At 42.9% G+C, this 24,374-nt stretch overlaps 2 protein-coding genes across 5 annotated transcripts in view; one reads left to right on the forward strand and one right to left on the reverse strand.

Annotated features, from left to right (window-relative positions):
- The window catches only part of LOC125904287 (tRNA selenocysteine 1-associated protein 1-like), a 34,478-nt gene extending 26,382 nt beyond the window's left edge, over positions 1-8,096 (forward strand). For all 4 annotated transcript variants that reach the window (XM_049601621.1, XM_049601622.1, XM_049601619.1 and 1 more), the window contains exon 9: positions 671-8,096. In XM_049601621.1, the coding sequence (XP_049457578.1) occupies positions 671-831 (161 nt within the window). In that variant the 3' untranslated portion in view covers positions 832-8,096. The remainder of the gene's footprint in view (positions 1-670) is intronic.
- Positions 8,097-22,731: 14,635 nt separating this feature from the next.
- Positions 22,732-24,114, reverse strand: LOC125904289 (zinc finger MYM-type protein 1-like). The gene has a single exon (XM_049601623.1). The coding sequence runs from the start codon at positions 23,874-23,876 to the stop codon at positions 22,911-22,913; it is 966 nt and encodes a 321-aa protein (XP_049457580.1). The 5' UTR covers positions 23,877-24,114; the 3' UTR covers positions 22,732-22,910.
- Between the last annotated feature and the right edge of the window lie 260 nt (positions 24,115-24,374).

Here is a 24,374-nt window from a genome sequence, read left to right on the forward strand (position 1 = left end):
GATGGTTTTTGCGACTCCACTTGGGGACACATTTAAAGTTTTTGCAATTTTCCGGACTGACTGACCTTCATTTCTTAAAGTAATGATGGCCACTCGTTTTTCTTGAGTTAGCTGATTGGTTCTTGCCATAATATGAATTTTAACAGTTGTCCAATAGGGCTGTCGGCTGTGTATTAACCTGACTTGTGCACAACACAACTGATGGTCCCAACCCCATTGATAAAGCAAGAAATTCCACTAATTAACCCTGATAAGGCACACCTGTGAAGTGGAAACCATTTCAGGTGACTACCTCTTGAAGGTCATGGAGAGAATGCCAAGAGTGTGCAAAGCAATAATCAGAGCAAAGGGTGGCTATTTTGAAGAAACTAGAATATAAAACATGTTTTCAGTTATTTCACCTTTTTTTGTTAAGTACATAACTCCACGTGTTCATTCATAGTTTTGATGCCTTCAGTGAGAATCTACAATGTAAATAGTCATGAAAATATAGAAAACGCATTGAATGAGAAGGTGTGTCCAAACTTTTGGCCTGTACTGTATATATATATATATATGTGTGTGTGTGTATATATTTCTTTTGTTCATGTATCTTATGTGCTTGTGTATTTTTCCAGTTTTTTTGTTATGTCTGCGAAACACTTTGTTATCAACTGTCTCTGTGTTGCAGATCCCAGTCCGGAGCTGGATGTGGTGGAGGCTAACAAAAAGTTCATGGAGCTCAGTGAGGAACTGTATGATGCTCTGATTGAGTGTCATTGGCAACCAGCAGACTTCTCTGCAGAACAGGACTTTATGACATCCAGCCTACCAGAGCCCATTTACTGCTGAAACTGACCACATTGGGGATTTTATTTAACAGTTGTCGGGTGAAATTTTGACAGTATGGATTGTTAATATTATTATTTTTAATTTTATTTTCCTTGATTTCAACAACATAAAAAGATTTAAAAGTCCAGAGTGGAATACCAAAATAATTGTATGTTGTCCGTTTTTATACCCCCATGCCCCATCCCCCCACCCCCATTGGCAATGGAAAAAAAAAGGTTGTATATATTATCAGATAGCAACATAAGTCAAAATGTAAACATAGGTACACACACACAATCATGCAAATATATTTATACATCAGTCACAGTTGTCTAAGTAAGAATCAATTATAAAACATCACACAGTTTTAGTGTTTTCATATATGTCAGAAATGGTTTCCATGTCCTATAACATTTACCTGTAGAACCACCCAGTGTACACCTTATTTTCTCCAAGTGTAGAAAACTCATAAGATCACTAGCCCACTGGGCATGTGTGGGAGATGCCTCCTGCTTCCACTTAGTAAGTATAAGGCATCTAGCAATTAAGGAGGCAAAGGCAATAGCATTTGTGTAGTGTCTTTAGAGAGGTATGTTCTCTGGAACTACGAAAATTGGAACTAGTGGGGAAGGGGTAAATTTGACGGCAAAAGCCACAGAAAATTTATTAAATATCGATGTCCAATAATTATTAAGATTTGGACAGGTCTAGAAAGTATGAATGAGGGATCCTGTTACTGTTCTACACCCGTTGCATAAGGGATCTGTCCCTGGATAAATCTTGGCTAACTTTTCTTTGGAAAGATGAAGGCGGTGCAGGACCCTGAACTTTAGGAGACCATGTCTGGCGCATATTGAGAAAGAGAACTGGACTGCCAATTATGATCTGTGATTTTGGAAACCAAATCATCCTCCCACTGGGATCTAGTAGTGGAGAGACAGGGAGAATGTAGAGTTGATAATGTAGTATATGTCACTTTGATTACTCCCCTGTTGTGCACATTATTGTTGAGAATGGAAACATGATTGGAGTAAACTGGATTGACATTGAATGTAAGCCAAACCTTTTCCTACACTGCACCCAGATTCTCATAGAATGATATACCAAAGGATTGCACTTAAAAGTGTTCAAGTGTTCTAATTGAAGAGCTGACCCAAGCAAAGCCGGCAGTGAGGTTTTACCACAGTCAGCCCGTTTACATGGACAGTTTAATTCCACTTTTATTTGGAATGAAAGGCCATTCCGATTAAAAGCGGTCATGTAAACGGTCATTCCGATTGAAAATTAAATCCGATTTAAGGGGGTGGTTTACTCTGTTTGTCATTCCGCATTAAAGAATTTCTCACACTTGTATATGCTCATTCCTCTTTAAGTTCATTCCGGTCTTTCTGAGCATGCTCGTTTCCTTGCCCTTATGGCGCGATAATGTATATAGCACGCATGGCAACGATCTGAGAACAGTCTGACTCGTTGCACTCACCGGTTTCCATACGCCAAAGCATGGTCTTCTATCTCCCTTCTTCGACCTTCTACCTCCTTTCTCCTCCTCAACAGACGAAGCATTAGCAGAACAAGGTTATTGTCGTACTGCTGCTTCAAGAATAGAATAGAATAGAATATACTTTATTGTCCCCTAGGGGAAATTTGTTGTGGACTCGAGTGGACTCTTGCAGACAATAAATATACACAAAACAGCAAAGATACAGGAAATGGCAAACATACACAATCATAAGACACAAACCAGACAAAATGTGAAAAACAGAACACCACCAAGTTATTGCACAATCCCCAATATTTCCCAACCCAAGTTATTACACTAAGTTAAGTTATTGCACAGTCCCCAGTATTTCCCAGCCTTCAAGAGCTATTTAACAGTTTGATGGAATTAGGAATGATTCAACTCACTAATAAAGAGAGTTAACAACAACAGAAGAGAGAAAAGAACACCACAGCAAGTTAACTTAACGACAGTCTTGATGCACAGGAGAGTGCCCGCCTCAATCCCGGCGACAGCCCACATGGGTGGAGTCGAAAAAAAATTCCAAACAATAGTCGCATGGCAGCGTAAGCATCGCTCACCTGGACAACTTGGAGAACAAGGATGAATGCACCCCACCACAACCTGCCCTTTAACCTCATGACGCTGGTTTATGTTGTTTATTAAATAGCGATGATGTGAAGGTGAGACTCCGCTGAAACCGTCTTGCTTGTATATAGAAAGGTTTATTACAAGAAGTCCAGCATCAAATCAAGCACCTAGGATTGCCTGAGAGAGGGTTTGAAGCCAATATGAACTGTTCTCAATAACAGCTCCAACTACCCTGCTTATAGAGGTTGGTTGTTTTTGTGAACTTTGAGACAAAATGAAACATGTAACAAAGAGACACTCTAGATAAAATTCAACCTTTCAACCTAGCTAATCAGTTCTTGACCTGGGCCCCAATCAATTCTTGACCTGGGCCCCTAACTGATCATATCAGACCCAGGACGTCAAATACCATATGGAACTTCAGATACTACAGTTATTAAAGGGCCAGTGTGTAAAATGGGTTGAAAACAGTGACATCAGTGGTCAAATTCTAGATTGCAGGGCTCACTCGCTCACCCCTCCCGTCGGGTAACTGACGGTGGCCTCGTAGGGGAAAAAAGCCTTGCGCACGAGTTTTTCAGGAGTAGGTCTATCTAGTGACGAGGTGAATATTTATTTAGAAATCTAAACCATGTTACGATATTGTAATGAATCCCTCACGGGCAGGAGACCAGCGTTCGGGAAAAAGGCCAGTTTATTTGAGCACTCCAAAAACTCCAGTAACACCCCAGGGTGTAAAAGACTCCATCCCAAACTCTGACTCTTCTGGCGTAACAGACATACTTCATGCACACATACTCGTTTACCACACCGAGTGGGGGCCCCCTTCCTCTCTCTGCTCTGCCAATCTCCAGCCTGCACACTGACTGACAGCATAGCCGGTAAACAGAGCTCAGCTGTTTATTTAGCCTAGCAGTATCTCCGGACTATAGCAACTGCAATGGACGACATTGAAAGCGATTTTGGAGAGTTTCTTGTAGTGGACACAGACCCAGAGCCATACCTATTTGAGCCGGAGCATACAGATGAGGAACTCCATGTGTTTGATGCTGAGCGGGCGAGAAGAGAGGCTGAATGCACAGAATGGGATTCGGTGCTACTGCTGCCATCGTTGGGGAGATAAATCATCAGGAGGAAAAGCGCTGCAGAGAGTGCATCACAAGGAGTGAAGTTTCCTTTTCCTCGCAGAAGACGGTTCGGGTTCATTCTCTCTTGTTGCGTGGTAAGTGTGGTCCATTCGCAAACTTTATAACTAAAAAAACTTTTCACTACTCTCTATCGACGAACTACTAACACACTCTATTTCCTCCTCCTTCTTCCTTCCTTCCGCTGTCTTGGTTTATTTATACACGCGAAACACGATCTGTGGCTGGCTGGATTGTCCACTCGGTCTGCCATACATACATGGCGGCGCAAGATGGCGACCTCCCTAAAGCAAGGCCCTTGCTATATATATAGATATATATATAAAAGCATAATTATACGGCTACAAAAACCAAACGAATTTTATTTTATAGCGATTATACACTTGTATAAACATATTAATGGGTAGAAGATTCAGATTCAGATTCAGATTGACAATAAACCATGCCAAATATTACACACTGGCCCTTTAAAGATCGCCATGAAGGCATTAGCTAAGAGGCTACCCAGAGCCTAACAACTTGCTCCACAAAAAACATAGCTGGTAACACAAAAGAATTATTTTTTAGAACATAAGCAAAATTCGTTCATCAGTTATGGACAGCTTAATATGTATGAGATAGAACAAAATTTAGGAACTCACCAAATAAACTAAGCACAAAAAGTAAGGAAATTTGTGTTTGGTGGGTTATTTCTTTGTTGTAACAATGCTTCTTGGCAATAAATTTTATACTGGTGGAAAGCCTGTTTATTTATCTTGAGGGACATGCATTTGTAAGATGAGCAGCAGAGCTGAGTATGTGGGTTGCGCCCATGAAAAATTTGCCAAATCCTCTCTGCCAGTGCCAAACAGCTTTTTTTTTTTTTTTCGGTCGCTATTGACTCTTGTTTTGAGCTTCTGGTACCCCCAGGTGCTTATAATCAGGCACCTGACTGTCAGCACCAGGGGGTCTGATTGTCAGCACCTGTGAGCATGGGCCCTGCTGCAGTGGTCAGTTGGTGTCTGCTCCAAGAATTGGCATGCCACGTTTGACTGATTTGGATAGGGCCCCTGCAATAGGGCAACTTCAAGCTGGTGTTCCGTGAAACCAAGTTGCGCCATTATTTGGAGCGAGCCCTAGTACCATCTGTAAACTGAAGGCCAATGGAGCGTGGACTGGTGGCTGGTAGCAAGGCACCAAACCCCCCAACCACTCGGAGCGCCTGACCAAGGCAGCCTTCTCACTCTGACATCTCTCCACTTTGTGCATGTATAGGTCCTGTTTGTGCATGTGTGTGTCTTTTGGACCTGTGTGTTAATGACAAAAGAGTGAAAAAATTGAATGTCCCCTCAGGGGGATTAATAAAGTATATAAAATAAAAAAAAATAAATTAAGTTCCATATAATGGGGGATGTCAGAGATGGGCCACGAAGTGGGTGTCCCAAGAAGACGGCACCCCGAGAGGACCGTTTCCTCATCCTGTCAGCACTTAGGCACTGCAGGCAGTCTTCTGCAGATTTGCAGTCAAGGTTTACAGGACGATATGGCTGATGGCTCTCTGCCCAGACAATCCGGAACAGACTGCATGCAGCCAATCTCCGGTCTCATAGGGCTGCCAGGAGGCCTGCCATGACTGCCCTTCGCCGTTAGGCCTGTTTGTGCTGGTGTCGGCAACACGTGCGCTGGAACCTGATCATGTGGAGGAATGTTATGTTCAGTGATGAGTCCAGATTCTGCCTACAGCAGCTGGATCATGGGGTCAAAGTGTGGAAAAGATGCAGAGAACGCTTTGCTGATTGCTGCACCAATAATAATAATAATAATAATAATAATAATTATAATAATAATAGTAAGTTTATTTGTATCAGGGACAATGTACAAAATAACATTAGTCTCAGAATGAGAAGAGATGCTTTGTACCGGATTTAGCTTAGTAGCTACTTTCCATCCGTAGTCCCTGGGCAGGTGAGTAAGGACAATAAGAAGGTAAAAAGTGTCAACGTACAAAACAATCATCTATACACATGTGCATACACACACCCACTCACACATTACAAACACTCAGGTACAAAACATATGTCATAACAGAGTCATAACTTTGACAAAGTTGTAAAATCATTTAGGCTTAAGATTAATGTTGACAAGTCTGATTCCTTAAGATGCATTTTTTGACTTGACGAGAAAAAACGTTGAAGTCTGTGCCAAGTTTCAGGTTGAAGATTGTTCCATGATTTGATGGTTTTAAAAGCGAAAGCGGATTGAGCAAAGGCAGAGCTACGCTTAGGGATGTTACAATTTCCACTTGAGACAGATCTTGAGGCTCTGATAGTGTGTTCAGAGTGGAGTTTAACAAAGTTTTTCAATGGGGGAGGAGCAGCATTATGAATTATTTTGTACACTAAACGGACATCTGAATACAACATTAAATTATCAAAGCTAAGCATTTTATATTTGTTGAGTATATCACAGTGATGATACTGTCGTGATTTTCTATATAAGATTTTCAGGGCTTGTTTGTGGAGTGACCTGATGGGTTTCAAGACAGATGTACTTGCCTGAGACCAACACGACATACAATAATGAAAATAAGACAAAATCATGGCATTGAAATAAGTTTTAGAGGCTTCAACTGTTAATGAGTTCCTGATGTGTCTAAAATTTGATAAGTTATATTTCACTGTTTGACTCAATTTTTGATATGGTTTTTGAATGTGAGAGTGGGATCTAATATCACACCCAGATATTTGAACTCATTAACATTTTTTATCATTTGTCCATTGACATAAATGTTTGGAAAAAACGTATTTCGTTGCTTGTTTGAAAAATACATGGTCACTGTTTTGTCACTATTAAGGGTGAGACGAGAATACTGAAGCCTCTGTGTAACTTTTTCCATTGCCAATGACAACTTAGCAGCCACTTGTTTGGGATCTTTCCCACTAGTATACAGGACCGTATCGTCCGCATACATCAGGGTCCCCACTTCACCACACACAGACGGAAGGTCATTAATGTATGCGCTAAACAACAGTGGTCCTAAGATGGAACCCTGTGGTACTCCCAACACACAGGCTTTTAAAGACGATGTTTTGTCATTAATCCGCACAAACTTGAGAGCGGCCGAGTAGATAGGACTGGATCCAATTTAATACATCAACTGAGAGTTTAAATGATGACAGCTTTGAAAGACTGAATGATTAACTGTATCAATTGCCTTTCGCAGATCTAAAAATAAGGCACCCACCACCCCTCCTTTATCAAGGCTGCTTTTAATGACTTCAAGGAAGTAGCAACATGCTGTTTCAGTAGAGTGGTTTGCTCTAAACCCAAACTGCATAGCATGCAGTAGGTTTTCTTTATTTAAATGAGCTACCAATTGTTCAGCAACTGCCTTTTCAACAACTTTGGAAATAGCTGGAAGTATACTGATGGGTTTGTAGTTGCTCAATTCCTGTCTGTCACCTGATTATGACATGTTATGTTTTTTAAAGGGGGGGGATTCACAGGACCACAGATGATTTATCAATTGGTAAAGTCATCACTGATTTCAAGGCTTTTTCCTCTGCATGCTCTTTGTCTTCTAACAAAGAGAGCTAGGTGGCACCCATCTAGCTTTCCAGCAGCAAGGAACCAAGTGAGTTAGCACCCAGCATCTAACTCTGCAAGAACCCCGAGCGACCGGCTTCCTCGGATCAGAACAAAGGACACAACAAAGACTGCAGCTGAAACCACACCTTCCCAGCCTTCTTCTGCCAGCTAAACAGCAGCACACCACCAAGTGACTCTTTCTTCCATCCATTCAAGGATCGGTAATGTAACAACTGGGCATAGCTTATCACAGCTTTACAGGCTAAGCAAGACTGTTTAACTTGTTGTACGTGATTTGATGCTGTTTACTGAGTTGTTGTTGTGATAGATTGCAGTTAGGTCATTGATTAGTTGGCTTCGCCACAGCTAAGTGTTTAGTTTGCTAATACTGTTCACAAACAGATTCTTGCATGCAACTAAACAATCTCTGCACTAATCCAAACCGTTTGCAACACACGTCACACTGACAGACTCATTAACAAATAGGCTTTCAGCAGAGCTACACCCAAACAGGCATTTCAAAATTCCTGCTTCTTTTCCTTTGTCTTTGTCCGGACCACACGGTCAGACAAACACCTCCTCCGACCGAAAGCGAGCCTTGATTCGGCCATTTTGGTAGTTCTCTGCTGTCAGCCATTTTGCTTGTAGGCCAAACGTCTCTTTGATCACCACACCTGCCTTTGTCTTTCTCTCTTCTCTCTTCTCTCTTCTCTCTCTCTCTCTCTCTCACACTCACACACACACACACACATATACACACCAAGCTTGTATATAGTTAGTTAGAATTTGTGTGTCTTGGTTTGCTTTGCTAATTTGTGAATAAATATAATTCTTTGGAATCATACCTGCTGTCTGTGTTGTTCACAAGAGTGAATGAATAGTCAACCTTTGCTGCGTCAAGAACTCCGAAATCCTTCAGGCGTTACTGTTAATTCTGGTTGTTGTCATTAATTATTGATCAAACTCCAAATTAATAGTTTAGCGTATTTTATGGGACTGATATCTTTAACTGGCTATTATTTTTCCCTTTACGGAAATGGTGCCCCATGAGGTGATTTAATGTTAATTAAGTCACATTATTTAACATAATTATTAATTATTAATAATAATTATTAATTATTTCCGATAGCCAATTAAACCCCAACATATTTGGTGCCTCCGTGTGAATCCTAGTGTGTTGACCCCAACATTTATGGTGCTGCCGAGTGAGGTAAATATATGTTGATTTCCAACAATGGTTAGTGACGTCATTCGCCCCGAAAAAGAGTCATTCGCCTCCAATGTAATGTAATGTAAATTCAAATGTAGTAACCAGGTTTCAAGCTGGAGAGGGCACTCCATACCACAATTTTAAAATAAAATGTAGATTTTCAACAGTTTGCACTAAACTGTCAAGATTTTGAGCAGGATCAGTCAGTAACACTACTTTACAACCAGAAACAATGATTATCAGCTGAAAAAAAATGGTTTTAGGGTTTAGTTACTCTTTAAGACAAACAGTATCGACTCCCTAAATATCTTTAGCCTTTGAATTTGACAACGAGGATAAGATTGTACTGTTAGGGCGAGCTTTTCCACTGAGTTAATCTATGCTTTTCCACAACAGTTTAGAGTTTCCTTTTGCTTGTGTAATTATCTCAAGAAAGAAATTAGCTTTTGCCTTTCGACGCTGCCCTATGACCTTATTTCTAAGGCTTTTAAATATCAATTGATCTGTTTCCAAACCAGATTTTAAAGATTTTTTTAGTGCTGCATCTCTTGTCTTCATTAAGTGCCATAGGGTGTCATTAAACCAGGGTAAAGTTTGTTTTTTACTTTGCTTTACAAGCACTGTTTTAGTGTATGTAGACAAAAGTGCCTTAAATGTTGATATTAAATCCACACAGGCCTGCTCACAGTTTTTATTATTAACTATACCCTCCCATTTAGTTTTTTTGACATCATTCTCAAATTGCTCCATATCTTTCTTTGGAATCAGAGAGATATGTTTCTTACCCGCCATTCTATTTTGGTGGTTGTACCTCAACTTGGACAGCTGCCTCGCAACTAAAGTAAGATTATGATCTGACATACCTGTTATTGAATTATATGATTTTGATATATGATCAACTCTGTTTGTAAAAATTAAATCCAGTAATGCTTTTGAGGATCTTGTTATTCTTGTGGGGTTTTTTAATCATCTGAGTCAGCTGGAATTTAGTGGATATATCCTTTAATTTCTTTCTGCATGTTTTGTCCAGCCAATTCAGGTTGAAATCTCCCATTAGGATCACTTCTTTGCCATTATATTTTTCAAGAGCACCAGATAAATCATTAAAAAACATGTCCTTTTCATTAGGTGGTCAATACAAAACAATGACATTAAAGGACATTTCTGGGGAAAGTGTAATATTAACCTCTACCCATTCTAAGGTATCACAGGGCAATTTTTTTTTTACACTGAATCCCTTCTTTAACATAAATCATAACACCACCACCCTTCCCTTTTTTACGATCTAGTCTAAAAACGCTATAACCTGGGATACTAAAAACACTAGACGGAGTTGTTGGAGTTAACCATGTTTCAGAGAGGCACAGATAGTCAAGGTTAGAGTCCGACAATAAATGTTCAAGTTGCTCCGTTTTTGAGACAATACTTCTTATATTTAAGTGTCCACCAAAAATTCCTTTAGGTTTTACATTTGGGTCCCAAAGCACCTTCACATGATTTACAGGCTGAAAAAGTCTGTTGTTTTCTGGTCGCAATATCATCGTTGCGTGTTGTAGTGTTGTTTATTGAAGACGCTTGAAGAACGGAGTTTGTTTCCTTTTGTTTGTGTGTGGAGTTAACCCCATTGTTACCTTGTGTGATGTCAAATCGTTTGCCGCCGGAGGGATGCAGAATCTCAGGGAACAAAGTGTGTCCGTGAACAACACGTGTGTATCCAGACTTTTCACCTGTCCCCGGCCGCTGATCCAGAGATCCAGGTATGGTTAGGAAGCCATCACCTTGGTGCAACTGATAGTCTCCAGGCCCAGGGTTCAGATGGATATCACCGCAGAGCAGGAGAATAGTGCAGAGAAAAGTGGCGAACCTCCCAGAGGATGCTCCATACCCGTCACCACGGCCCGGCCCGCGGCGCTCAGGTGATGCTTGTCCATTGTTCAAAATAGTGGAATATATGGTGAATTGGCTCCGCGAACCAACGGGAGGCTGGAGAGTGGCGGATTTACTCAGTGGCCCATCACTGCAGGATGGTTGCAGGTGGGCAGCGTGCCAACAAACAAAACATGTAAGATCAGGATTACAGCGCATGATAGCTCTTGGGATCTGATTCTGCCCAAGATTAGCGGCCAGGATGTCAACTTTGCCTTGGTTTCAGTAAGAAATAAGAGTGGCGTTTCCCCAGAAGGTTTTAGGGAAGGTGAAACCACAGCACTTGCCAAACTGTGGCGGACACCTGCCGCCATCTTGCCGTGGGCAAGAGTAACATCTTTTGGTGGAGGCAGTGTGATGGTGTGGGGTGGCATCTCCCTCAATGGAAAAACAAGGCTTGTCATCATTGGAGGCAATCTCAATGCAGAGAGATATCGAGATGAAATTCTGCAACCAGTGGCAATCCCATTATTTCCACAGTCTGGGACCGAACTCTATGTTCGGAGATGACAATGCTCGCCCCACCAGAGCGGGGTTCATCAGAGACTACCTCCAGAATTTGGGAGTGGAGAGGATGGAATGGCCTGCCAGCAGTCCTGACCTCAATCTCACTGAACACTTGTGGGAACAGCTAGGGCATGCTGTTCGTGCCAGACCAACACAACCATGTTGGCTGACTTGCAACAAATACTGGTTGTGGGGTGCCATCCCACAGCAGTGTGTGACCAGGCTGGTGACCACTATGAGGAGGAGGTGCCAGGCTGTTGTGGCTGTGTATGGTTCTTTTATACACTACTGAGGCTGTTAAATGAATAAATTGGTAAATTGCCAATATGTCTCATTTATTCAGACTTCAATCATCTAATCCACCCAACAACACCAAACAAGAGTCAACAGCAAAAAAAAAAGCTGTTTGGCATTGGCAGAGAAGATTTGACAAATTTTTCATGGGAGCAAACCACATACTCAGCTCTGCTGCTCATCCCACAAATGCATGTTCCTTAAAAATGTGGCACCATTTAAAAGGGAAATAAACAGGCTTTCCGACGGTATAAGATTTATTGCCAAGAAGCATTGTTACAACAAAGAAATAATCTACCAAACACAAATTTCCTTACTTTTTGTGCTTAGTTTAGTTGGTTAAGTCATAACAGAGTAAAACAAAAGCCTATAGTCGCCCTAAACTGTGGCTGGTTGGAGCTTAGTCATTATGAAGTCCTTCACTACCTGCGAAGTTTCAAACATCTTTACCTGCCCGTTGAAGGAGAACCAGAGACGGGCTGGATATTTGAGACCATACCGACCCCTTCCACTTTCCGAAGGAGTCCTTCTAACTTGTTGAATGCTGCTCTGCGTCTACTTAAATCAACGCTGTAATCTGGGAAGTTGAGGATCTGCTTTCCTTGGAACTCCAGCCATCCCTTCTGTCTGGCCAGATGCTGGATACGCTCCTTCTCCTGGTAGTAGTGGACTCAAATGATTAACGGACGTGGACGATCTCCCTCCCAATGTATCTGTGCTGTAGTACAATGTACCCTGTCCAGGATCGGGGGCTCCTCCAAACCGTCAGGACCCCCAAGTGTGTCGTATACAAGGCTGGCAACGGATTGAGTGGGATTTCCTTTTTCCAGACCTTCAGGTACTCCTATGATGCGTAAATTGCATCACGTTCCCGTTTTCCACATCATCAGTTTTCCCTTGCAGTTTTTCATAGTCACTGTTCACCTGTGCATATCGTGTTTCCATAGCCTCCAAGCGCACATCCAGCTTATTCAGTCCTTCTTCGTGGTCATGCAGTTTGTTAGTGCAATCATCAAGGGCGATTCTAATTGGAGATATGGCTCTTTTTATCCCTTCTAGTCGGCATTGTTCTCTTCTTAAATAACTTTGACAATCTTGCGGAATGCCTGTAACATGTTTTCGTCCACAGCGGTCTTGCTAGTAGCTTTAGTGTTGCATCTTCATAAACAATCCATTGTCCACAAGTGAACTTTGTTTCAAAGGTCTTTACTGAACCATCTGGCAGCATAACACATGTATATCTCTTCGGCTTTGTGCCTTCTGCATTCTACTTCTTCTGCATGCATTGACCTTAGCAACTCTAACAGTCTCAGTTCACCCTCTGCTGGACTCTTAGGTACTGCAACATAACACCCAAGGACTAACAATTCTCTCTGCAGGGAGTATCGACTGTATAACTGTATAATAAATAAAATAAAAATCAACCAGCCACCCTCCTCCCCTGACAAGTAAAGAACAGTCCCTAAAGTGCGGTGAGGTTTGTGGAAATGTGAACTGCTCGTTTCTCCTCTGACACGTCACATACCTGTGTGCTGCCAGGGCTCGCCTGGTATTTCTGGGCAGTCATGACACCGACGAAGACTTCTTGGACCTGGAGCCGGGCTTGTCGGTCACCGGTAAGCCGTTATCATGCGCCGCCGTATTTGACAGGAATACGTATTTCTGTCTGTGTCTGTGACTGCGCCTTTAGTTTCTGCTGCGGCTTGGCTGCTCCCTGGTTTATCCAACGAGCATTAGCTTCTGTTCCTCATCTCCACCGGATAAGCTGGCGCTGATGTTTACATCCATTATCGCTGTCAGTAATGCCTGCTACGGAGCATGCCGCCGGCTCTCGGGTTGTTTTCGAGATGCAAACTGTTAAAGTCAGTCAACTGACTGCTAGTCTCGCGATACCCGAATCCATGACTCTACAACAGATTCATCTAAGGATTCATGGCTGATTCGTATCGATTGAGGAGGCTGCTACCGACGTAGCCGTATCTCTCGCTTGTCAAATCGGATATCCAGTCGTATCGGTATCGGTTAATTTGTCTCACTTGAATTGGATTCAGTGGAAGATTTTAGGTTTTTTGGGAGGCTATTAAAAGTTTCTTAAAAGACAACGTTACTTCATTTGCTTAATTTCTAAATCAATCTCGTCAACAAAATATGGTTGAGTTGGAGAGACAGCTGTCATCCTTGGAAAAAGCACAACCTGTGCTGCACGAGCAGATCACCTTAGCTTGGTGAAAAATGAACTTAATGCACTTTTTAGTGTGGATGCCGAGTTTTTAATTAAAAAGTCTAGAGAACATCATTAATTTAATGGCAGTAGGCCCTCTCATAAGCTAGCCATGCGACTCCGCACCAATGAGCACTGGATCTGCATTTCTGCAATACAATCTGCGAACAGCAATATACTAACCACTCCAACTGAAATTACTACAACTTTTTCATGCTTCTACAAAAAACTAGACTAATAGATAGCATCTTTTTCTAAATATATCATTATGAAAATAATGTGGGTTGCACAGGGTAGTGGCCACAGTAAAATCAAAATATCAGCGTATACATAGGTTACTTAGTGGCTTTGCAATCTTTGTAATAAGCTTCTGCCACCGGGGACAAAATTTTGCAGAAAAAAAATCTGCTTTATGGCAGGAAATGCATCATGTATTGCGAAATTGGTCAGTCAGCCAATCAGGGACTGGAGCTGGTCCTTATGAGGAGTTGGGCATGTGATAGTTGAGTCACAAGCACAATGGCAGACGGACAAAGTTTGGAAACAAGTAAACGGCTGAGCGAAAGAAAATGAGCTCCTCTGTCTGAGGAGGCAAAGAAGAGCAAAAAGGAGAGTGATAAAAGAAGAGGAAAAATTAGAGTAAACCTCAGTCAGGCGTTCAAGAGATGGAGGCAGCTCCGTGACCAAAGAGACTTCAAAACAAATGTCCAGCTAGCTTTCTTTCTAATGGATCAGTAGTAAAACAGATAAATGTTAGCTAGACAAGAGAGGACTGTACTGTACTGGCTGCTAGTTAATTCCAAGCTGGCCAGCATCGCAAGTCGCTGCAACCAGGGACCGGGTAGCGAGTGTTGGTCGGCTGACATCCTTGTTGCCATTCTATGTGTGACCGGGTGAGTAGGTAATCAGGGCCAGCTGCGTTTAATTTCCATCTCACACAATATTTATGAGCAGGCGCTGCATTAGACAGCCAGGTGTGTTGGGGTCCTTTGTATCCGGTTAGCAGAAAAGCTACGAGCACGGGTATATACAGCAGGATTCTTAAACTGTTTTAAAAGTAACTTATTACCCAGTGACCTAACAATTGCACCGTCAGGCAGACGCGACAGCAAGAGAGGTTGGCCACAAACAATTGGGGTAATGCGCTTTTATTTTTACATTTTATGTTTTTTATTGTTTATTGTTTTTAGCATTGTTGATGTACATTGTTGGAGAGTAACTTTTATCTGTCATTTCAGAGCCCGGTACATGGTGCAGTTGTCAGCCATTGTTTTAGTATTGTTTTATTTGGTTTTATTGATTCTATGTGTTGGGAAGAGGAGGAGCTAAATATGATCATTGGCAATAATTCATAATTATTAATATTAATTATGGATTATTAAAATATTTGATTAATTAATTAATAATTAATTATTTATTACATAAGCATAATAATCGAATTAGCCTACAGCGGGGCACCACCGGGAAAACCGGACCAATGATCAGACGTAAATTCAGTCTCAAGAGTGTTCACTTAGGAAGCTAATTCTAGGGAGATATCAGCAACTATAAGATGAACAGGAAGGAGTGGAGCTCAGGCACTGACTTTGTCAACCAGCTTCATCACAGTATACAATGAAAAACCAAAGCAACTTCTCTTTGCAGTATAACAGGGTTTATTCACACTGATGACATTAATTTACAACCAACATCAACATTGCTCTATAAACCCTATCAACTATAAAACATTACGGAATCAACCAGCAAGCATCAAGAAGGGTGTGTGTGTGTGCGTGTGTGTGTGTGTGAGAAAGTGGGTGAGTGAGCGAGGATGTGTGTGTGTGTGTGTGTGTGTGTGTGTGTGTGTGTGTGTGTGTATGTATGTCTGAGCGAGTGGGTGTGTGAGGGAGAGAGAGGCGTGTGAGCGTAGCAAGATGGCGGCTGTGACGCAGCGAGCTACGTCGCGCAATGGCGGTTCGCCAAGAAAGCACGCGACTCAAAAAGGAGGGGAGCCGGTAGAGAGGGAAGTTGCTCGGCTCCAAGTGTAGGTTAGTGGAAGAGAGGAAGAGAAAGAGGGAAGCACTCAGAGGTGTGGTCACGCAGGCGGTATTGAGATGCAGTAACCCGTCTGTGTTACGCAGAGACGCGCTCGGCTCAGCTGGTGAACAGCGTGAATCTGGACATTGAACCAACACAGCCAAAGTACTGATCAATCCCGCGTGCGGGGCGACACAATAGCGGTCCGACGAGGTCGGATCACTGCGTATTACAAGCAGACACAAACGGGCAGGAGAATAACAGACAGCAGCAACACAGGCGATATTTTTACAATATCAATGCAGCCAAAATCGGACGTGGCGGTCCGTATCAACAATCAATCAATTCAATCAATTTTATTTATAAAGCCCAATATCACAAATCACAATTTGCCTCACAGGGCTTTACAGCATACGACATCCCTCTTCTCAAGACCCTCACAGCGGATAAGGAAAAACTCCCCAAAAAAACCCCTTTAACGGGGGAAAAAAAACGGTAGAAACCTCAGGAAGAGCAACTGAGGAGGGATCCCTCTTCCAGGACGGACAGACGTGCAATAGATGTCGTACAGAACAGATCAACATGATAAATTAACAGTAATCCATATGACACAGGGAGAGAGAGAGAGAGAGAGAGAGAGAGAGAGAGAGCGAGAGAGAGAGATGCAGGTAATGACAGTATCTTACAACAACATTAATGGAAGTAATAATATTATAGTTATAGTTCTGGTTACTGCGGTACAATATGTTGAAAGTATGTATTAATACCTGGCAGTATACATGTGTGACAATAATCATATATGTATAATAACAGAAGAAGTATGACTAATGACTAATGATGGCAGCAGCAGCAGGAGGCATCTGGCAGGACCACGGCAGCAGCACAACCACACACGTCACGCTGTCCAGGCACCGCTGTGATATGAGTTAATCTGAGAGACAGTGGAGCACAAAGGCTCCGGAGAAGAAGCCGAGTTAGTGACATCCAGAATGGCCGGGTTAGCTAGATGCAGTAATAGGATACGAGAGAGAGAGAGAGAGAGAGAGAGGAGAGAAGGGGCCCGGTGTATTATAGAGGGGTCCTCCGGCAGACTAGGCCTAAGTCAGCCTAACTAAGGGCTGGTACAGGACAAGCCTGAGCCAGCCCTAACTATAAGCTTTATCAAAGAGGAAAGTCTTAAGTCTAGTCTTAAATGTGGAGACGGTGTCTGCCTCCCGGACCGTAACAGGAAGATGATTCCACAGGAGAGGAGCCTGATAGCTAAAGGCTCTGGCTCCTGATCTACTTTGGAGACTTTAGGGACCACGAGTAACCCTGCGTTCTCAGAGCGCAGTGTTCTGGTGGGATAATATGGCACTATGAGCTCTCTAAGATATGACGGAGCTTGACCATTTAGAGCTTTATAAGTTAACAGTAGGATTTTAAATTCAATTCTGGATTTTACAGGGAGCCAGTGCAGAGAAGCTAAAACAGGAGAGATATGATTGCGTTTCTTGGTTCCTGTTAGTACACGTGCTGCTGCATTCTGAATTAGCTGGAGAGTTTTTAAGGACTTACTAGAGCTACCTGATAATAGAGAGTTACAATAATCCAGCCTTGAGGTAACAAAAGCGTGGACCAATTTTTCTGCATCTTTTCGGGTCAGGATAGGCCTAATTTTCGCAATATTACGCAGATGAAAAAATGCAGTCCGTGAGGTTTGCTTTAAATGAGAATTAAAAGACAAATCTTGATCAAATGTTACTCCGAGGTTTCTTACGGTAGTGGCAGGGGCCAGAGCAATGCCATCTAGAGAAACTATGTCATCAGATAAAGAGTCTCTGAGTTGTTTGGGGCCAAGAACAATAACTTCAGTTTTGTCTGAATTTAACATCAGGAAATTGGTGCTCATCCAAGTTTTTATGTAGTTTTAGGCAATTATGGAGTTTAGTTAATTGATTGCTTTCTTCTGGCTTCATTGATAAATACAACTGAGTATCATCCGCATAACAATGGAAATTTATAGAGTGATTTCTAATGATGTTACCTAAAGGAAGCATATATAGAGTAAACAGGATTGGTCCGAGCACAGAACCTTGCGGAACTCCAAAACAAACTTTAGTACGTAAGGATGGTTCATTGCGACGTCAACAAATTGAAAACGATCAGATAAATAAGATTTAAACCAGCTTAGTGCTGAACCTTTTAAGCCAATTAAGTGATCCAGTCTCTGCAGCAGAATTTGATGGTCAATTGTGTCAAACGCCGCACTAAGATCTAATAAAACAAGTACAGAGACGAGTCCTTTGTCTGAAGCAATCAGAAGGTCATTTGTAATTTTAACTAGAGCTGTCTCAGTGCTATGATGCACTCTAAATCCTGACTGAAATTCCTCAAATAAATTATTATCCTGGAGAAAATCACACAGCTGGTCTGCGACTACTTTCTCAAGGATCTTTGACATAAAGGGAAGATTAGATATTGGTCTGTAGTTGGCTAACACCTCTGGATCCAGGGAGGGCTTTTTTAGTAGAGGTTTAATTACAGCTATCTTAAAAGACTGTGGTACATAGCCTGTTAATAAGGATATATTGATCATATCTAATATATGAGTGTTTACTAAAGGAAAGACCTCCTTAAGTAGCCTAGTTGGGATGGGGTCTAAGAGACACGTTGATGATTTGGATGAAGAAATCACTGCAGTCAATTCTTGAAGAGAAATTGGGGAGAAGCAATCTAAATATATATTAGATTTTACAGCTGTGTTTGAGGTTAGATAGGTACTATCTGAGGGCAGGAGGTCATGAATTTTGCCTCTAATAGTTAGAATTTTGTCATTAAAAAAGCTCATAAAATCATTACTGCTAAGGGCTAAAGGAATACAAGGCTCAATAGAGCTTTGACTCTCAGTTAGCCTGGCTACAGTGCTGAAAAGAAACCTGGGGTTGTTCTTATTGTCTTCTATTAGAGCTGAGTAATAGTTTGCTCTGGCATTGCGGAGGCCCCTCTTATAAGTTTTGAGACTGTCTGTCCAGATTAAACAAGATTCTTCCAGTTTGGTTAATCGCCAATTCCTTTCAAATTTTCGCGATATTTGTTTTAACTTACGGGTTTGAGAGTTATACCAAGGAGCGAACTTTCTTTGCTTTTTTAACTTCTTTTTAAGAGGAGCTACAGAGTCGAGCGTTGTTCGTAGCGAGCCTACGGTGCTATCAACAAAATGATCAATTCGGGAGAGGTTAAAGTCGGCACGGGAAACCTCTGTTACTGAAGGTATTGGTATTGAATTTAACGACGAAGTAATCTTTTCCTTAAGTTTTGCGACAGCACTATCTGATAAAGATCTAGTATAGTAACTGTTGCTGAGTGGCGTGTAATCGAATAAAAAGAAATCAAAAGTAATCAGATAATGATCCGATAGCAAGGGATTCTGTGGAAAGACTTTTAGGTTATCAATTTCAATTCCATACGTCAGAACTAGATCAAGGGTATGGTTAAAACAATGAGTAGGTTCATGTACACCCTGACTGAAGCCAGTGGAGTCTAATAATGAGATAAACGCGGTAGCCAGGAGTCATTATCAACGTCGACATGAATGTTAAAATCGCCTACAATAATAACTTTATCTGATTTAAGAACTAAACTGGATAAAAACTCTGAGAATTCAGATAAAAATTCAGAATACGGGCCAGGAGCACGGTACACTATAACAAATAACAGTTGGTGCGAGGTTTTCCATGTAGGATCTAAAAGACTAAGAACGATGCTTTCAAATTAATTATTATCTAGTTTAGGTTTAGGACTGATTAACAGACTAGAGTTAAAAATGGCTGCAACTCCCCCTCCTCGGCCGCTGCCTCGAGGAATGTGGGTATTATTATGACTGGGAGAGTGGACTCATTTAGACTGACATATTCATCTTGACACAGCCAGGTTTCAGTGAGACTGAGTAAATCAATATGATTATCTGATATTAATTCGTTTACTAACACTGCTTTAGACAATAGAGACCTGATATTTAACAGTCCGCATTTAATTCTCCTGTTTTGTCTTTCTGTCACAGAAGAGGTTTTAATTTTTATGAGGTTGTTATGCACAACTCCTCTTTGTTTAATTTTAGATTTAGATCATTTAGGCGGTCAGGGGACAGACACCGTTTGTATAAAACTATTAAAACTATGGCTGGGTAACTGAACTAGAAGCTCAGAGAGGCGTTTAGGACTGCGACTCTGAGTCCTGGTCTCAACTCTGGGTTGTCAGGGATTTAAATTACTAATAAAGTTTGCCAGGTTCCTAGAAATGAGAGCAGCTCCATCCAAAGTGGGATGAATGCCGTCTCTCCTAATAAGACCAGGTTTTCCCCAGAAAGTTTGCCAATTATTAACAAAACCCACATCGTTTGCTGGACACCACCTGGACAGCCAGCGGTTAAATGATGACATGCAGCTAAACATGTCATCACTGGTCAGATTTGGGAGGGGTCCAGAGAAAACTACGAGTCCGACATCGCTTTTGCATATTCACACAAGCAATATTAATTTTAGTGACCTCCGATTGGCGTAACCGGGTGTCATTGACGCCGACGTGAATAACAATCTTACTGAATCTACGTTTAGCTTTAGCCAGCAGCTTTAAATTTGATTCAATGTCGCCCGCTCTGGCCCCAGGGATACATTTGACTATGGCTGCTGGTGTTGCTAACTTCACGTTTCTCAGAATAGAGCTGCCAATAACCAGAGTTTTATCCTCAGCGGGTGTGTCGCTGAGTGGGGAAAAGCGGTTGGAAACGTGAACAGGCTGGTGGTGAGCCGTGGGCTTCGGCTTGGAGCTGTGCTTCTGGCGAACCGTAACCCAACCTCCCGGCTGAACGGGAGTTACAGGAGGACAGTTAGCAGAGGCTAAGGCTAGGCTATGTGGCTCCGCACCGGCTACAGGGGACTGGCTAACTACCGCAGCTACTGAATGGTTTTCCATGGTGCGAAGCCGCGCTTCTAATTCACTAAGCCTCGCCTCCAACGCAGCAAATAAGCTACACTTGTTACAATTACCACTGTCGCTAAAGGAGGCAGAGGCATAACTGAACATTTGACACACCGAGCAACAGAGAGCAGGAGAAGGAGAAGTCATGGCTAAGCTAATGTAGCTAACAAGGCTAAGAGCGTGCAAACAACAGCTAAGAGATTAGCGAGAAAGTCGTAGAAAGGAGGAGAGCTATAGGTGCTTAAACAGAACCAGTGTGGGTTATGACTTGAAGTAGACGTTAAAGCAACTGAGGTAAGAAAGCAGGCAAGTGGAATTCACCAGAGCAGTACAGAGACGCTGTCACAGAAACACCGGAAATGACACAACTCGCTTACCGCAATACGTCAGCACGTATGTCACCTTACAACTTAAAAAGAAAACACACACTAACTACTATCTGCCCAGAGCTAAAGCCTCTTACTGTTGCAGAAGGTGGAGTGATGTGTCGGTCGTTCCTCGTGCGTCCTTTGTTGCGGCAGAGGTAAAGTGGTTAGCGGCTCACAGTGGCTAACGGGTCCTCGGCAAGGGGGCAAGTCTCTGGCGAGGCGAGTTAATTCCGGCTCGTAGCGGGGAATCACTCGGGGAAAGAAGGGGGTCCTTGTCCTTCTTCTTGAAGCAGGCAGTCCTTGTTATCTACCAAACTTCGCATCCGCGGGCATCCGGGTGAGAGGGTCAATCCGTGGTCTCGTACCGGGCTATTCTGTGTTCCTCGGCGCACAGAGTGAGGGAGAGGAGAGGAGATCAGCTCGACCAGCGAGGGAAATCCGTAGGCCTAAAACGCGTCTAACTGTGCACAGTAATAACTCTTTCTAAAGCGTTCGCCACGTGGGACGAGTTGCTAAGCTTTAGGAACAGTTGTGGGTACTTCTATTAGCTATGAGGATCACAGCCAGAAGCGTTTCCCTCAGGTACGCTCTGTGATGATATACCCCGGCGTGACGTCACCGGTGCGGGGTTGGCCGTGGCGGATTTCACCCAATGGGAGCTGTGTTTCAAGGGACCTCTGCTGGTCAGCTGGGGTGCTGTGTTGGGGTTGAATCAGCTGATTCACACAGAGAAAGGGGGTTGACTGATTCCTTTGTTCTTTTGGGCGCCAACATGTGGTCTCAGGCTTTGATTGTTACATGTAGGCCCAAAAGTTTATGGATAAAGTGTAGGCCTTTGTTATAAATCCTTGTACAGCACAACATATGTTTTATTTGTCTGTAAACCTGAGCCAAAGCACCTTTTAGCTTGTAGCAGTGGTTTGATTACGGGCATAGGCGGTGCTAGGGCAGGATATATGGGGAAGCTACGGGACAGGAGAAAAAAACAAACAAACAAAAAAAATCCTTTAACCACAGGCAGATACATAGGTCTATAGTATTACTGATGTTCATCAAACTGAGATGTCGTGGCAGAATAATTCCATTAATTCTCTACTTATTTTGCTGTTGTAGCCCAGAAGTAATTATTAATTAGTAATCAATTAATTTTCTTACCTTAATGAAGCAACAGTCACCGCGGGGCCTTTGTGTCGTATTTGTCAACAATTTCCTCAGGCTTAATCCTCTTAGTTATGTCACTCTCAATGTAGAGAAGCGAAAGAGATGACAGTCTCTGCTGGGCCATAGTTGTCCTCATCCAGTTGTGGACCCGGCGCATCGCTGAGAATGCACGCTCACACGTCGCTGTCCCAACAGGAAGAGACAGTGCCAATTTAAGCACTTCTGTGAAGTTTGGGTAAAATCCAGTCAAGACAGCGGCTCTGAGATTTTCCAGAGTGACATCACGCGAACTCGTTTTCACCATGACCATTTCGGCATGAGCAAGATCAGCATTGACGGAGAGGGTTGAAGAATATTGCTTTATCAGTCCGGCAGCTCCATCAGCATCACACTTCAACACAGCGTCTACACTTTTTGCAATTTGCATTGCTCCCTCTGAGAAGCGTTTGTTACAGGCTCCAACAAGTGTGTCAATGACAGGATAGAAGAGATGTTTAGCCCATTTGTCTTTGGGGCTCTCTGATATGGAGGTATCCAGCTCCCTTAGCCCCAGCGTGCTTCCCACAAGTGCAGAAGTTAACGTGGCTGTCATTCGTGTCATTCGGGCTCCTGCTGTGTGACAGAAATGTCACCAGACTCACAAAAAAGTGAGTATCTCCCTCCACATCTCCTCCCAATTTTTTCTCATTTTCTGAAGCCTTTGGATGCTGGCCTGCAGAACACTGGAAGCTTGAGCAAGTGTTGTGTCTGTTTTCTGAAGGGCCTGAGATGCGACATGGATGATGCGGAGTGCATGGGAAAACACAATCAAACACACACAGAATTCCAGTTTTCCCACGCTGTGAAGCAAACCTGAAGCCTCTGTAAATCTGCAGTATGGGGGCACAGAAAACTCGGCAAGGGTGGCCATTATGGATTTGAAAGAGTTTTTCACAGCTGACATGTTATGCCATCTGCAGACCCATCGCGTGTCACTCAGGGCAGACAGTTCCGCTTTCACTCCCAGCTGTTTCTGCATCTGTAGAAAGGCATGGTGAGTTCCAGGCTGGCTGAAAAAGGTGTATAGGCTTTCCATGACACAGAAAAAACCAGAGGCCACCCGGTTGACTTTGCAAGCTTCAACTAACACCAGGTTTAACTTGTGCACCATACAGTGGATGTAAATAGCGCTAGGGTGATCCTGCCGCATCCTCTGTTGCACCCCATTAACTTTCCCAGCCATAACGGCAGCACCATCATAACATTGCCCAACCACAGGAAGTTTGGAAATTCCATGTTCATCCATGAACTTTTTAATGTGATCATGTAGGGATTCTGCATCAGTCCCCTCAGAGCAGTCCACAAATCCAAGGAAACCCTCTTGTATTTCCATATTGTGTGTGTAACGGACGCAAACTGTCATTTGTTCAGATTTGTAGCTTCGAGCTTCATCAACCACGAGAGTGAAAAAACCATTCGCCTCTATCTCTTTGATGATTTCTTTCATCACCATTTCAGAAGCTATTTGTATGAACTCGTTTTGGGTGTCATGACTTGTGAGAGTAGCTGATTTCTGCTGCATCATACAAAATGACGCATCTCGCTTGGCAAGGAAGCTGCACATTTCCAAAAAGTTCCCACGGTTGCTTGAGGCCTCATTTTCATCATGTCCTCTAAATGCAAGACGATTTCAGCAATGGAGGTGGCATATTCCCGGTTTTCTTTAACGGTTTTCTTGTGAGCTGTGCTTATTTGCGCAGCAACAGAGCCGCTTCGTCTGGACTGTTGATAGCTCTGCCACTTTTCCATACTTTGCTCGTGTTGAGCAGATTCCGTGTGTTTCACCATTTTTTTCTTGATATTTCTCCAGTCCCTGATCCCAGTTACAGAAAAAGCCTGGTCCCTAACACTGCCAAGGCCGGTGTCGGGAGGGAGGCGGCCGCTGTCTGGACTGAGGCTGGTGTCGGGAGGGAGGCGGCCGCTGTCTGGACCGAGGCCGGTGTCGGGAGGGAGGCAGCTGGTGTGTAGACCGAGGCTGGTGTCGGGAGTTAGGCGGCCGGTGTCTGGAGCGAGGCGGCTGGTGTGTAGACCGAGGCCGGTGTCGGGAGTGAGGCGGCTGGTG

The sequence above is a fragment of the Epinephelus fuscoguttatus genome, linkage group LG17, assembly GCF_011397635.1.
Source record: "Epinephelus fuscoguttatus linkage group LG17, E.fuscoguttatus.final_Chr_v1".
Taxonomy (NCBI): domain Eukaryota; kingdom Metazoa; phylum Chordata; class Actinopteri; order Perciformes; family Serranidae; genus Epinephelus; species Epinephelus fuscoguttatus.

Coding starts and splice junctions, on each gene's coding strand:
- LOC125904289 (XM_049601623.1), bottom strand. CDS start 23,876: ATGTGCAGCTTCCTTGCCAAGCGAGATGCGTCATTTTGTATGATGCAG.